A 16,522-nucleotide genomic window follows, 5' to 3' on the forward strand; every position below is an offset into this window, starting at 1 on the left:
CTGTTCTGTTGAGGACTTTGGTCCCCGTTGGTGTGATTAACTCTCAAGCAGGGGGTAAAATGCTAAAATTTGCTGCTAATAATTGTACTTAAGGGTTTGACACTGTAAAACTTATAACATGAGTTACCCGCCGATGACAGCTCAGTCATACCGCACTGACCCGGTGAAGTAGTTGCAAATTAAAACAGTGACTTCTCTCTACTTCTTGTCATTTATCTGCTCGTACTGTTCTTTCAGTCTCTATCACTCCCGGGTTTTGGTGTAAATAAAACCGACATTTTCTATCTTGAAACCTTGAAGCCGATCTGACAACAAATCGATGTGAATTCGCCAGATTCCTTCACTGAGTGCAAGAAGAATGTCGAACGCGTGACAATTGTAATATTTATTTTCTAAACCTTCGGCCACTGGATCAAACTTTAAGTAAATCAATGGGTAGACGTTTTAAAAGTCCGATTTCCAATATTATTTTCTTATGTGATTGCTGTCTGAACGTTAAAGGTCGACTTTTTGAATAGGGTGTGACCATTCGAATACAAGCTATCAAGGCTGTTGGACCGCTGGATACTTAGGAGTGCTAGCTGTCACTTGCGTTTTAAACTTCTGGGAGAAATCGCTTTCAAAAATAAGTCTTGAATTAGAAAGACTCGGCTAGCACTGGCACTAGTCAGTTTGCATTTGCGTTTCCCAAGAATTCTGAGATTGATCAACTTAACACAGCCGACTGCTGAATATGTCTCCAACGGATTTGCGTCGAAGAGGACATTAAATCTTTCATCTTTAGGAAACATCTAACATTTGCGATCTCGGAGATGTCAAGAGAGCAATTCTTACGATTCAGGTATCAATAAAAGAGGAATTTTTTCACCGGGTAGCCGGAGCCGGCCGATTCATTGCTTTGTCGATCTTTGTCGCCATATGTGTCGCTGCATGGAACATACGGTCAGTATTAGTGTCTGGGTGATTGACAATGAGCTGATCGATTTGTTGGGAGAAGTTAACTGTCCATCAGGTTTTAAAACTCTGCACCGCGCTAGATGAGGCATTGTTTAGTCAAAATGTATAATCAGTGAATCGTGGAGCCGACTGACTCATTCATCGATGAATCATTGTATGTGATTTGGAATAAGCGTTTTTCATTCCTCTCTTTCCCAACCCGTCTCCAGTCCAGAAATAGAATTATGACGTAATACTAAGGGCAGGGTCTGGGGAAAGTGCATTGGTAAAAAGCGGCCTTGTCGACCCACTGACGCGTTTTGCTTGGAAGAAGGAACCCAATTCAAAGACTTTTCTTTTTCGGCACGACAAATCATAAAACTTCGTTTCTTTTCTTTGGAATTCTGAGGCAATACTCTACAATTTAACCCTGCGGTACTGGGCCCCTTTGGGACATTGATTTGGGAAGAAACAAGTCTGATTTTCAGATACCCACGGCCAGTTGAGACAGTTAAGCTGTGGCAATGCCGAGCTCGCTGAGACTTTCCAAGAAATGCAAACTCTTCCTGTCAGCTAAAATGATACCAGTTATCTGCTTTTAATTTTAGTCACTGTTTATACTCTTGCCATTCCGATATGATATCGAGCTGTAAAACGGGACCATGAATCGTGCTCTATATCGTCGCGGAGAGACACACACAAACGTTCATCTTCCCATTAATCGATGCACTATAAAATTCTCAATTCATCCGGGCTCCAATTCAGTTAGACTCATATTAACTGCAAACATGTAATTTTTGCCCTTTTCACAGAAGATCGGACCGCCCGTCTAAATTGAGGCCCACACAAAAAAGCTGCTGTGGTGAAGTTTTCAGGATTGCTTTTTAAGATTTCAAGTGACCCTCGTACGATTTGAAACTCTTTTTATTCCAAAGCCCAACCGAAACTGTCAAGGGGCTGGATGTCTTGGAATTGAACTTTGGCTTCAGTCAAGTTTAGAGTGGCCCTAATGATCGATAGAATCGATTTCTCATGCTTAAAATTACTAGCTGCCAAAAACTAGGAGGAAATTTACCAGTTGTTATCACTAAGCGATTTACAGGCGTAATATATGAACACCCGTTACATTGCACTTTTATACTGATAATTCACCCTGCCAAGAAAAAAAAAAGTAAGAATCAGTAAACGCCATAAGCTCCCTCGATGAGCAGTTTGTGCCTTTAGAGCAAAAGAGTTAAAAATATTGTTTAAATGATAAAGAAAAGTGTTAAAGGTTTCCAATCGTCATCACAACGCAGGGTTTCGAAGAAACGGTGAGCAACTGGCCGTCAAGTAGCAGCGCCGGAAAAACCGCCAGCCTGACGCGCCGTAAATGATGACCTGTTAAACTAAAACTTCCGATCCAATTTGGATACATCGATTACTTTCAGCGAGCGGAATTCCCGGTGCGAAGGCTCTCCAAAAGATTATTTTTATCAGCTTAATCCAATTATTTTATTAAAACAAGGCAGAGTACAGCGGAATTTCATCATTTAGTGGCATGTCTCAAAAGATATGACGTCGTGAAATTGATATTTTTTTATTGAATACAGAAGAAGCCGGAAATCTCCAAGGGTGATGTGCCCCGTGTGCTTTATCTGTAGTAAAACATGACAAAAATTGTCCTGGCTATATTGAGCTGAAAAAGGCATGATCTAATCTGTATTTTTCCAATCGATTTTTCCTTCAAAAGGCATTCATTTTTATGTTTCTTCATAAACACCTTTGGGCCTGAATGTCTAAGGCATGCTTGCCGCGCATGAAGCCGTTTGATAAACACATTGCAACTTAAGCAGGAATACTGTTGTTGAACGACATCAGTAGGGGGATAGCTTGTGTCGCAGACGCTACATACCACCGGTATACAACAGGTATATTACAGGGTTAAATTTCCGTCTGCAACGCAGGCTATAGGAGGAATGTCACCACCCGCTGATGGAGAAAGGAGGCCCCCGCTCCTCCCCCGGATTACTTTCCGGGTAGGAATGTAGACCGGATTCGAGTGCAAAATGGGCTTGACAGGCCTGCACGATTCCCAAGCGCGTGTTTTAGCCTTTTTCATAGTTTGGATCTCACGAGTATATCTTTGAGCGAACGCCCTCTTTTGTATGAAATAAGGGGCGGATCTCTGAAGCTTTCGCTCACTAATGGTTGTTGTTGTTCTATTAAATGCCATTTCATGAGAATTTGTTTTAGGTTTGGCACTGATGGTTGATATGTTGTGACAAAAGGCAAGATTCGTTTGTTTTCTTTTTGTTTTGGTTGGAGGGCTAATTTCCTATTTTCAAATTTCACTTTTAATTGAGAGAGCCTACCTCTCTTTTGGCATATATATCGCGGTAGAGATCGAGAACTCTTGCCAGTCTCACTTGGTACCTGTACATTTTTTTTTTTTTCAATACAAATGTTGCAAGGGACCGCATACGAAAATGCTGCTGGTATACGTAGGATCTGTAAAAGATGTGATCAGCCAAAAACAGAAACATAACAATGAAGCAAGGTTAATTACTGCGTAGGAAGCTTAACGGGACAACGACATGATAGAGTCCAAACTGAAAGCCAAGAATTGCAGTTTGGATTCTATCATGTCGTTGTCCGGTAAGCGTCTTATGTAGTAATCAGCCTTGCTTCATTGTTATATTTTTTATGTTTCCGTACACGTTCGTTTCGAGTCAAATAGGCGTGCATAGTCTTTTCGTCAGTACTCTGTAGGGCTTCTCTAACAAACCTGTGCTCGTCCGGGGAGGCTCTCAAATCTTACCTTTTGACAGAAAATGGCACCCCTTTCAGTTACCTATAGAAAGCAAACTGTCTACCCTTTCTATAACGGCCGTAGCCCATTTAAAACCCTTAGTGACTCACCCGTTAGGTGTGTCTGCTCAAAACATTTTTCAAAGGCTCTTAAATACCTCGTGCTGATTAAATGGCAGTTTCTCTTTTGTTTGCTATAATGATTAGTTCGTGAAAACCTTGCCCTTTTATTTAAATCCAACTTGAGAAACGTCAGGTTTCCAAGCACTCTTACCCCACAACCAGCATCGTTCCCAGGGTCTCTCTTCCTCCAGCCCCCTGGAGCTCCCTGCAGGAACCAAGATCGTGCCACAATATTTAAGGGGAAGGTCACTCCAAAAAACGTATAGTTTTTATCAACGCTAATAAAAATCTTGCATTAAGTTTAGCCACTCACCGAAGTTTCAGCCTCTAAAGTGCAGGTTTTCCTTATGAAATTCGTCTCCAAAAAAGCCCAAAATTCGAACATCGTTGCCGTCATCGTTGCTGCCATTTTGAACAGTACTCAGTAGCCGTGACGTCATTCCGTCCCAGAGATTTTGTCCAAGTAGCTTCCGAGGAGCCTTTTAACAACTATTCTGGGTTATGGCTGCTCTTGAACCATATTATTTTGCGCAAAACATGCTCCAAACTCCGAAATGATAGCATTCAAGATAGTGAAGTGGATAATCGCTTTGAAAACGAAATAAATTTTGCTGACCTTGTGAAGGGTGCCAAGTGAGTTGCGGATTTTTCTCCTTCCCGTCAATTTCGAGTCGGACGGAATGACGTCACATAAACACGGCCTCGCTGCCAAGACAGTTTCGAAATGGCGGCCTCCGAAGTCGCTTCTTTCGAGACGAATTTCTTCAGGATATCGGAAACTTAAGCTTCAGAGGCTGAAACGTCAGCGAGTGGAAAAACTGAATGTTTACTTGCTATAGGCGAAGGGAAAAAAGCAAGCTTTTTGGAGTGACCTTCTCCTTTAACCTCAAGTGCCTCCTCCCCAGCCTCAGGAATCTGAGGTTATTAAAATGTTTGTGATTTTTGCATGTCGATTACTTTTTTAAACTACCTCTGTACCAGCTTTATTCAGAAAGAGGGAAAAGTTTTCGATGTTAGATAACTAGGAACAGTTTCCTTTTCTTTCCAGCACTTATACTTTGATGAATCAATAATCCCACTCCAGTATCTGGTGATGGTACGATATAATTGTGTCTAATGAAATATGCTCATTCATTGGTGAACAAGTTGTGATCATCGAGAGTTTTTTTACATAACACAAACTTCAATTGCTTATAATTCATAAACCGGACCCCATTCTTTTATTACCAGATTGTGATCAGTATGTTGCCGCTGGATATATACACGTTTTTTCAAAGTTTGCAAAAACTATGTGGAGGGGTTCAAAGGCAACTTAATTTTGGGTTTTCTGTCTATCAGTTTAGTCCTTCAGTTTAAATTTTTAGGGTTAGTTTTGTCAAACTGCGTAAAACATAGACAAGTAAAACGCTAAAATAATTAATAAAACCTTGAATTGGTTCTTGAACAAAGGCAACAAATAAACTAACTAAAGAAAATTGATAAGCTATATCATCCGCTCAGACAACGCGACCTATTCTCAAAAACAGCAGCTAGCGTTGTTCTGTTCTAAAAGAACTGAGCTACTACGCGCGCTCTCATTGGTCAATAGGTGTGTTTAGATGAGAGTATGTAAACACGGTTGTGACGTTTAAGATTCGCGCGTATTTTTGAGAATCATTTTATAAAAGCAATAGAGCATTTTTTCCGTGTTCACATAGCCTCATCTAAACACTGGAGGGGCTGGGAGAATTCTCGAAAGTTATGCAAACCCTTGACTACGTCTTGCAGTTTGCATAACTGTCTCGAATTCTCCCAAACCTCCTCGTGTTCATATGCTGAAAAAGTGCTCTATTGCTTACTATTTTTTTCTGTAAGAAAATACATGTTTTACGATAACTGAAGAAATTCTCGCACGCTCATTGGCCAATTTTCACTGTCAATAAGCGGACAGACACATCCATTTATAATTTATGCGATGCGTCAACGAGCAAGAGCGGACAATTTGACGATTTGTTAATGTAAAAAACAAATTGAAGTCAGTCTGTCATGCGTCTGTCCTGTTATTAACAGTGAATTTCGTCATAACATTGTCAAAGTGGATCATAGGACAATCCACAGCTACTTTGACAATGCCATCGGTGAAGTACTGGGAGGAGTGAGTATCCGCTGACCCGAAGCATTGCATGCGCAACTTCCAAGAAAGGCAGACAAAATTTGTGGCCACTTTCGGCCACTTTGTGTCTTGGTTGTTCGTGATAACACCATTTAGCCAAAACATCGCATATAGACAGAAAGAAGAGCATGCGAGGCTTAATTTTTTATTAACATTACGCAATGGATAGCAAAGCGCAAAAGAGAATCGAGGTTGCTAAGCGTAAAGCTAGAGCAGGTGAGAGTTATGAAAATACGTTTGTCGTTTACCTTCTATTGTATGTTTTTTTTTATGTGAGTGTGGTTTTGTTATTGTTTATCTCAATTTGGATTTGGCATTTTGGGGAGTAAATTACTATTATTTTTTTAGTTTTTATTTTCTCCACTAAGTAGCTTTTTTCGGTTTTGATCGATAAATCATTATTTTGGTAAATTATTTCATTTCGTCCTAATTTTCTTCATAACTGTAAGCTTTATTTTAGTGTAGTTTTTAAGATCAAGCTCTATTGCTTTGATGTAAGCTTAAGCTTACTACTACATCTTTAAAATTTGAGGCTTAAGTTTGTAGTGATGCTGGGTGAAATGTCTATGGTTGGTTCAAGTATCAGAGAACCTTTTACTAGTACTGATTGTCATTAAATGTTAAGCAAGGAAGGATAGGAATGTCTAAAAGATATTTTAAAATCAGTTACACGGGCTACTTAGTAGTTAGGAAAAAAAAAAGGTTATGTAATGTATAAAGTCAAGAATTACAGTCGAACCTCTGCACAGCAGCCACCTCAGGGACAGAGGAAAGTTGCCGTTGAAGAGGGGCGGCCGACTCAAGGGGAGGTGGGGGTGCAATATGAGACCTGTTTTTTGGGGGGTGCTAGTAGTAATTTAAGATTAGAGCAGTGCGTTCACTATACTGTATAGGGTATTTTCTGTGAAAGCTGTTTGTTTAAAGGGAGAGGCTCAAAGCTGCATTTGTGGACTTTGTATGTTTGCTCATTTTTGATGACATTGGACAGATAACGATCTGCCCATGAAGTTAAACTATGGATGGATAAATTATGGTCCACAGCAGAGCCCCATAAAAGTGTTTTTAATAAAGTATTTTTAAAACTTGAACTGTACAAAATATTTTCCAGGAAAAGGGAATCTTTAAACTGTTTGTGACTGTTTGCAAACCACTTATTATCATATTAATGTTCTTTTAGAACTAAAAGGAGAAGATGAGTGGACCAAGTTGAATCATGCTGAAAATTTTGATACTAGTCTTGGAACTGTTAGAGACAATGTTCCACGACAGGACTGCAATAAGATTTCTAAATCAGAGTTTGTTGAAAGATATGAAAAACCAAGAATTCCTGTTGTATTGACACATACCATGGATCACTGGAAATCAATGAGAAAGTGGACTGTTGAGGTATGTGGAAAAGATACACATGTGCATGTAGTTACTAGTACGTGAAAATTTGGGGTCATGATTGTACATGTAAATGAAAATTCAAACAGAGAATCTGTAATGTAGATGTACTGGTATATTAATCTAACTCGACTTCTACATAAATGTATAATTCCAAGATATTTTATTTTATATTCTTTTCTTGTCAACAATATGCCTCATTTGTGTAGCTATAGCAGGAGAAACAGAAACTAATATAACAGGCTCTTCTTGTTCTTTGCTTTTGAAAGATCTGACATGATAAATCTCATACACAATTCAGTGTGTGAATTGGTCACGCGACTGAATATGCCCGTGGAGCTAAAACTGGGGAATATTTGTCAAGTAATTTTCCTAAATTTTTCAAAACTGTGCGTGCTGTGAAAAATATTTGAAAGATGGTAAACACACCTCCATTTGGCATGAAAGTATGTTCAGATATTAAATATTAGTATTAAATACACTCAAAACTCACAGTTTTCCTTGAGCTGTACCCTTTCTTGAAACAGATAATATCTGTGGACATATATCCTAGCATATTTTTGCACCAAGTGGAAGCTACTGTTTATATATTCTTATGAATCCTTGTGTTATAGAGACTGGCAAAGAAGTACAGACACCAGAAATTTAAAGTTGGCGAAGATGACGATGGCTATGCAGTGAAAATGAAAATGAAATATTACAGCGAGTACATTACACATCAAAGGGACGACAGCCCACTGTACATATTTGACAGTTCATTTGGCGAAGTAAGCTCATTTACAGCACACACATGTAGGCTTATTTCATGGAACAATAAAGCACCATACAGTACCGCTCCACTCAAAAGTAAGATGCCACCTCTCATCTCATTTCTCGCGAGACGAGACTCTCGTCTCTTGAGAAGGTGGTAACTTACTCTTGAGTGGTACTTTAACTTTACTCTACTTCTTCTAAGCTTTCAATAAGATATGAGGTAGAGGGCTAACTTTAACAATCAGAGGAATACAAGAGGCCCATGAAAACTTCCTTTGAGGTCAGTGTCGCCTGCTCTATGTACAACATACAGTCAAAGGTTTGTGTTACTTAATACAATGTAGAAGACAGTAAAATCCAGGACAGATTAAAGTGCTCCATATGTTTACTTAATGATCAAATAGCTAGCAAAGATTGTTTTTTATTGATTTTACAGCATGCAGAGAAGAAGAGGTTGTTGAATGATTATGAAGTTCCACGGTTCTTTGCTGATGACCTCTTTAGATTTGCTGGAGAGAAGAGAAGGCCGCCTTATAGGTACAAAATACATCTTGCATTCTGATTATTATAAACTTGGAGATGATTAGCAATTAGTACTATTTACTTCCAAGCAGTTGTGGGGAAACAAAACAGCCTCCTGTTTCACTTTGGCAACCAAAGAGTAAATATTTTGGTTCCCTAGTTATTCAGCTTGTGCCCTTGCAATTTGTGTGGTATTGATCTACTAAAAAAGGTTATTAGCTCACCTACCTGGGACCAAAGTTGTGGAATAAACTACCAGGCGAAATTAGGACTCTACAATCACCGAGCAGTTCTAAAAGTCGTAGTCGTAAATGTGACCTTAATGTGAGTGAGTCTCTCGTAAATGTCCACCACTATTCCCTTCTTGTTAAATATCAAAACTTGTTATTAAGTTATGTCTCTTTTTCAGGTGGTTTGTTATGGGACCTGCTCGTTCAGGCACAGGAATTCACATTGACCCCCTGGGAACTAGTGCCTGGAACAGTCTTGTATCAGGACATAAACGCTGGGCATTGTTCCCTACAAACGTTCCCAAGGATCTTCTAAAGGTCACCAGTGCAGAAGGGGGTGATCAACGAGATGAAGCCATCACCTGGTTTACCAAAATATTTCCCAAGACACAGTTACCTTCCTGGCCTCAAGAATATAAACCAGTAAGTGATAGAAATTATAAGGGTTATTGACAGAGCGTGAGGCCAAGATGGCTGGATATTTGCCAATTTTTTTTTTTTTCTGCCAGAGTCAAGGTCCATAAATATTGTGCAAAAGAAGAAGAATGAGGCCAATTTTCAGCCATCCTGACTGAATTTATAGGATGAGGATTTTTTTTTCCAGTAAAATTTTTCTTGTGAGACAGTGCATAAACCTGCCTGTGCAAGATGGTGCCATCTTGCTCACTCAGGGAGTCAATCATAGTGCGGAATTTGGATCATCTTGGCCACTCATGGAGCTAGTCATAGAGTAATATTTGTTTAATTAATAACAATAATGATGATGATAATAATAATAATAATAATAATAATTATAATAATAATTATAATAATAATATTTACACAGGGGGCGATCTCACATAAAGTGGTTTTCAGAACGACCCTGTGGAAAATATTACAAAAACGTAAAAGCTATACAAAAGAAGTTAAATAAATTATTTTACAGTTGATTTGAGAATAAACAAATAGAGAGGTATGTGCCTCTCTTGCCCTCCACTACACCCCCTGTCTCAGAAAAAGAGAGTCCTCCTTTGAATAAGGTATATATGAATATATATGGGGAAGAGGGGGTTGAACACAAAGACCCTCCTTCTCCAGGTTCATGAATGAAAAGAAAAAGCCCAGACCCAATGGGTTAATTTTTTTGTTGTTTTGACTGTGATTATTAGCATTATATTGATTTGCTTTTTTCTATAGCTTGAGATCCTGCACTGCCCTGGTGAAACAGTTTTTATCCCTGGTGGATGGTGGCATGTGGTCATCAACTTGGACACAACAATTGCTGTCACACAGAATTTCTGCTCACCTGTCAATTTTAATGTTGTGTGGCACAAAACTGTCAGGTAAAGGGTCTTTTAATGTTAGTGATCACAGTCATTTGGATCAGCTGTGTTGGAAGGGACAATAAAAATGTTCACCGAGTATGGTAGCCATACAGTTCCAAGCCATACAGGGGGGAAAATATTGATTGGGGCCTAGGCCTGGCCCTGTTCATTGCCCACTTTTTCAATCATCTCCAGTAACTGAGGACCTGGAACAGGCTTCAAGGGTGATTGTAGTACTACAAGAGTATACTAAGTCTTTATAATCCTGCTTTATTTATTAAACACAATATTGATGATTAGATGATGGGTGTATCAGACTCATTAGATGTAAGGTTTACAAGCCGAAGCTTAGCTAAGTCCTTCTATTGTTTTCGTAGCTGCAAATTTGACTGGGTGTCGGCAAATGGTTGGAATTAAGGACAGCCTTGCAATATATGGAGGTGTAGTGCAACCTTAGAAAACACAACTGCAAAACAGAACGCCTTAAATCACCTCATGGAAATAGAAACTGGTGGTCATGAGTGAAATGGACACTGTATGAGCAACATTTCTAAAACCAAGCAGGGCCTTATCTTAGCATGATCTCTCTAGTTTGAATTAAATTTCAATTCCTTGAGGTGATCTCAGGAAGTGCATTTCTCCATCTGACAAGTTGTAAAATCTTACGTCAAACTTTTTCAGGGGACGACCGAAACTATCCAGAAAGTGGTACAAGAGGCTCAAGGTAATTTGCTTCCACTGCTAAAACTTAATCATTGCGATAACATTTCTTCACTGTGTAACGTATAGAACTAGATTTGCCAGAGATAAAGCAGTCTATACTTCTGGTTCTTGTCGTACATAGTTTTCTAAATTTCTTTAGAAGTTTAATTTCTGGTACTTTCTGCCATTCTCAAATTTATTTTGCCTTGGCCAAACTGGTCACGCAACTGGAAGAGAGGTAGCTCGATGTCTAGTCCACTGGACCCCTGGGGGAGTCCCCCGGGACTTAGGACCCTGCACTGTGCGGTTCAGATTCCAGCCCTCCGTGTGGTCATTTCATTGTGTTCTTGGGCAAGACACTTTACTCTCAAATTACCCCAAACCATTTGGAGTGTAAATGGGTACCTCGAATTTAGTGTTGCGGGGGAACCTTGCGATGGACTAGCTAACCAGAGGACAAAATAACCGTTGAACAAAACAAAAAGGAAAACCAGGGCTCGACACTAACGGTAGCCAACTAGCCACAGACTAGTAGAAATTTAGTTTTGGCTAGTAGGTTTTCGATTTCCACTAGCCACTTTGGCTTGTAAACAATGAAATTGGCCGAACTAGTTTCTGTCTTTGTCAAGGAAAACAAACCCTTTTCTCGGAAACAAGATCAGAATTTCATTGTGGACATACACGTACCATGTGACAAGGCACGTGTTGTTCAGCTCGTATGCAAATTTAAGTTTGTTTACTTTTGGCTGTGTGGTACGTAAACAGATAACTGAACATATTACTATGTTGAACGAAATATTTGACAAACAAGACAGCATTTTCTGAAAGAACACGTCAATGTTCTTTTTTGTTTAAATTAGTGGAACAAGACACAAGCTTCCTGATAAAATCATGCGCAAAATTGTGTGGATCTGTAAAGGGATAACATTTCATTTGTATAGTAACGATACATGGGTGATCTGTCGTCGTATGCATACTTGCAAATTTACCATTACAGAGATAATTGGATGAGAAAGATTTATTTCCTTCGACATTTAAATCAGTTGTTTTTAGCAGTCAAATTTCACCAGCGATAGTTTGCAGTATTGTTCAAATAGTTGTTTTGCTTTCTGCGGTGCCTGTCAGTCTGTAAAGAAGTCTCAATAGTTTTTACAATGACGTCTCAGGGTCTCTATAGTTGTCCAAGGAAGTCTCAAAGAAAAACAGTCTTGAAAGTCTTTTCAGGAACTGGAATTAACTTTATTGGAACCAGTTTAAGTTCAATGTAATTACCAACATTGTGTATTAAAGAGAAATGCTTGCGTTTTGCTCTCAAGTCTTGCTAGTAATTCTGCTGTTTATTGGACTTACCTTGTTACATAAAATTTTCGCGGCCAGTTAATTTCGCGAATTTCACGTTTTAAAAAAAAATTGCAAATTTGAAGTGACGCGAAGAGTTAGTGTAGAAAACATAACACATTATGTTACTGTTGACATATAGTCCCGCCATTGCGTTTTTGTTACTTTTGACGTTATTGTACCTTTGATAAAGTCGGTGTACTAAATTCAAGGACATGTTCAAGTAACATTGCCAAGGAAATAAATTGTGTTACTCAAAAAGGAGAAGTTAAAGTGATTCAAAATACAAAAATTTTTGCAAAATCGCGGAATTTAAGTGTCGCAAAATATACACCCCCAAACGATGGAATAAACATGTCGCGAAAATTTCATGTAGTAAGGTAGCCAACCTCAACGCTTGGCTAGTAAAAACATTTTTTTGGCCAGTAACATCTAAGTTATCACTAGCCACTAGGCTAGTAAGTTGAAAAGTTAGTGTCGAGCCCTGAAAACAAAGAACGATTGATCAGGTTATGGAATAGCATTCCTTCCAGACGCGTCAGTTTAGAATTACGTCAAGTCACTTCATACTAGTCTGTACCACCCGAATTAGGATAAACTCCAGCAATATAAGTGGGACACTTTGGCTTAATGGAGACTTTAACATGTACTCTGATGAACATCTGATGTGAGTGGTTTAACTTCTTTTAACAGAAAGAGAGAGCGGAGATAGCAGAGATTGCAGACAGTGTGCACATAGATGAACCTACTGGTGTCCAGTCTGACTCGTCCTCCTCAGCCTCGTCCTCGTCATCATCGTCATCATCATCATCATCGTCAAGTGAATCCTCGGAGTCTGAGTCATCAGATTCTGAAGGTGACAGGTGCAAAGAGAAGGAGAAACACAGCCCTTCGCACGGAGACAAACGGAGAAGGAAACGGTGAGTCGTGTTCAAAGAACAGAGGACAGTGTGTGGGGGCTGGGAGGGGGGCATTACTGACAAAAAAAAATAATAAAAATGAAAGTGAAAGTTTTGGGCCGACGAAATGTACACATGTATTTCTGAAGCCAGTGCTGATGGTTAAGTTCCCGCTTATAACAAGCGCTTCACCTAAGAATGCATATCAAACTGGTTTCCACTCAGTAATCACTATCAAGATCATGCGGAAACCATATGCTAGCAAAATACAGCTGCCAAAACCGCGCAGTCAAACTCAGTGTACGTATGCGTCATAATTCAATAATTATTTTCACTGGCAATGATATAACACAATACATACATCATATACATACATACAAGTTTATTCAAGATGTGAAAAGGAAAAAAAGTCATAAAATGCATCTTGAAAAGGAAACAGGAGGTATCGTTTATTCATGATGCACTTGAGAAGTTTGGAGAGCACTCAAGAAAATAGAATTGCTCTAGACTTGAGGCGTAGCCGAGAGCAACTTTTTAGGTTGGCCTTCTCTAGCGCATTCATTTACTTTGTTCATAACTGTCAAAACTATCTCAAAACTAAATCTTGAACACAGCGGTAGATTTGAAATAGAAATTAATAAGATTAGCCGTCATAGATGCAGTAAGGCGCTGTCAAGGAGCACCTTTTGTTAAGAAATTACGGTGTTTAACGGAACGGCAACGGGAACGTCGCTAAACAAACGATTTAATGAGCAGTACAATGGCTATTCACGTGCGTTAGAATTCTTGGTACATTTCTTTGCCGTTCTCTGTAAAAAAACAAACAAACAAACAAACAAACAAACAACGTGAAATGACCAAATTCTGCGTTGTGTGAGAACGTGAACCATGTTTGTTTTTTATACTTATGTTCAGGCGCTAGTGAAAAACAGTCGTCACGCTTCTTTCATGCTCTCCAAACTTCCCACGGGTATAGTAACTTGACGATGCAAGCTTAAGCGTGAATCAATTGTCAAGTATTCCCCAGTTGACTTTTTTTTAAAATTTGTGGAATTTTCATCGCTCATGAGCAGATTCGATCTCGAAATCTCAACACTCAAAACATCTGTTCCATCTGAGCGGTTTTCACTTGAGTGTCAAGGTAAATCGTATTTGTTGTGGTTTTTGCATTACTAGTATCACGCCAAGCAATTCGCTTAAGTAACGATCCATTTAAGAACGATAGTACCACGCGGCAAGGAATGCAAAAAGGTGCTAACTTTTGTGCAACTTTGTTATTGTTGTATCATACTTCTTATTGGCTCAATCAACAAACTCTAGCAAAACTTCAGGTAGCTGTATATATATTTATGCGTAATTGATCAACTATCTTCCTTTCAACTAAACCTCTTCGGAGTCTAAATACCACAGTAATCCTATGTGGGGAACATTGGAAAATTGGAAGCTTTTATTGTCTTTGTTTACGACTGTTGTGATTGGTTGAATGTTTTAACACAGACGAAACTACCTTTCAAAATAGAGTTTAAATACATAAATTTTATTTCATAAACCTGCTTTTCATCGGTTGATATATTCTCCGTATGAAAACACAACAGTTTCAATGTGGGGAAAGCGCAATGTCGCAGAACAATAGAAAATGCCACAGTTCTTATGTGGATCACTACTTAAAAACCCTTAAACATTCGCGCAACTTTATCATCCAATCAGGATTAAAACCCAAACCAATCATGACTCTCTCGCGCGCGTTTTCCCGCTCTTCGCGTCAGCTGCACGCATTCACTTCGAGTTTTGACTGGTTCACTGGATTGTGTATATCCTTTCTGATTAACCAGAGTGATCACTTTGGATTTGGTTTCACGATACTCGTTTGAAAACTGCTCTAGCTGTACAGTGTTAACAAGAAATGAACCGAAAAAATGAATGTGCTAAGTTTGATCGCAGTTCGCGTCAGTAATATGTTTTTGTTTTCTTTATATAATTTTCTTTCTTTTTTTTTTTTTTAGGCCAAAGCTGAATTCCCCGTTAATGTCATCCAGAGATGAACAGTGTTTGCGTCCACCCTCTCCAAAACGAGGCAGATGACAGAGATTAAGGTTTGCCAAAAGTCTTCAATGAGTTTGTCAGTTTTATTTGCATTGTGTGAAGTTTGAAGTTTGAAGATACCTTATTTCTGATAAGAAATGTGGAATTCATTGTCTTAAGATCGTTAGTTTGTACGTCGTTTTCTTTAACTGCGTCGTTAACGATATGAACTTAAAATTCAAAGTGTTCTTAGAATCTTTCAAGGTGTTATTGTTGTAAGTGGAGCCCCTCCGCCTGAAACGCATTCAACAATAGTGACATTTTGCTATGAACGCCCTAAGTGAGACCAGAATCATTGATTCACACCCCTAAAGCGAGACGACGAGCATCCCCTCGACCTTTTCATATGGGGGTTCCGCCCCCCCCCCCCCCCCTGCGTCCTTCTGATGTTGTGTTTAGTAAGTCCCCTTTTTCTTGAACACACCTTCGTAGCTTGCTGCGTGGGGTATTTTTTTTTTTTTTATAAATCTTGCTAACCCGCTTTTTTTGTCTTCACTCTAGGTTAATCCTCATTGGAATGAAGAACAAGCATGGATCTTCAGGAACAAATATTTTTGCCGGCGTAATGAATTTGAATGCATTTCGAAATGTTCGAAATGTTTGAAATGTTGTGACATAAGCAAACACATGCGTTAAAAACACGTGGATATTGAGTACGATTAAAATTATTGTAACATGCTTGAAATTGTTGGATGTTATTTTGTTTGTGATGGACTAAAATTATCAGTTGAGTAAGGTTGGTGACCAGGTTTTAACGTTCAACTTGTGTTGCTGTCACGGGCAGCTGACTCCGTTTCCAGTGGCAGCTTGTCGGCCTTTGACGTCATAGCAGCAAAGCGCGCGAAATATTGTAGGCGACGCACTGCTGTTGTATTGTTACCATTGGAAACGAAAGTTGCCCTTGACAACACTGTGATTTGAAGGTCCAAATGTCGTCACCAAAATTAGAACGCCTGTTGCGCAGTTTAGGAGCAACAGCCGATCAAACTGGACTCTCCACCCCGCATCCGTAATAGATCGTTTTCACTTGACGTCATCATTTTCTAAAATCCAAAACTAAAGAGCCACCAAAGATTTTATTCTCATCAGGCATAAGAGGTGGTAAATTTATATCTGTTTACAATTTTGCAGCTCAATAGCGTCCTTCATTTGGATACCAGCGCATTTTGAATTCATAGTTCCGGTCGCGTTTGTCAAAAAAAAAAATATGCACTTATCTCAAGATTTTTAGCCTTTTTGGAAGTTAGAGCATTAGGAAAAGTGCTTGTGTAAATGCTTGTTTGTTCAGTACAGATAGTCAGTCGC

The 16,522-nt window shown here is 39.1% G+C and overlaps 1 protein-coding gene and 1 long non-coding RNA gene across 2 annotated transcripts in view; one reads left to right on the plus strand and one right to left on the minus strand.

The window, feature by feature from the left end:
* LOC149098203 (uncharacterized) overlaps positions 1-16,522 on the minus strand; it is a 443,460-nt gene that overhangs the window by 267,725 nt on the left and 159,213 nt on the right. The gene's annotated exons all lie outside the window — the stretch shown is intronic.
* LOC110040841 (bifunctional arginine demethylase and lysyl-hydroxylase JMJD6-like) lies at positions 6,000-15,902 on the plus strand. The gene is made up of 10 exons (XM_089278662.1): positions 6,000-6,217; positions 7,179-7,387; positions 8,002-8,154; positions 8,577-8,677; positions 9,072-9,315; positions 10,069-10,214; positions 10,878-10,920; positions 12,930-13,156; positions 15,139-15,228; positions 15,719-15,902. Exons 1-9 carry the CDS (start codon positions 6,163-6,165, stop codon positions 15,215-15,217), a joined length of 1,257 nt encoding a protein of 418 aa, XP_089134788.1. The 5' UTR covers positions 6,000-6,162; the 3' UTR covers positions 15,218-15,228; positions 15,719-15,902.

Source organism: Orbicella faveolata, unplaced genomic scaffold, assembly GCF_042242905.1.
Source record: "Orbicella faveolata isolate gen_17 unplaced genomic scaffold, um_ofav_v1 contig_46, whole genome shotgun sequence".
Classification (NCBI taxonomy): Eukaryota; Metazoa; Cnidaria; class Anthozoa; order Scleractinia; family Merulinidae; genus Orbicella; species Orbicella faveolata.

What these genes read in the sequence shown, in the direction of transcription:
- LOC110040841 (XM_089278662.1), top strand. Translation starts at nt 6,163, where the DNA reads ATGGATAGCAAAGCGCAAAAGAGAATCGAGGTTGCTAAGCGTAAAGCT. An exon ending in TGAGAAAGTGGACTGTTGAG is followed by an intron (nt 7,388 to 8,001) that starts GTATGTGGAAAA and finishes CTTGTGTTATAG; the next exon opens with AGACTGGCAAAGAAGTACAG. An exon ending in GGCCTCAAGAATATAAACCA is followed by an intron (nt 9,316 to 10,068) that starts GTAAGTGATAGA and finishes TTTTTTCTATAG; the next exon opens with CTTGAGATCCTGCACTGCCC.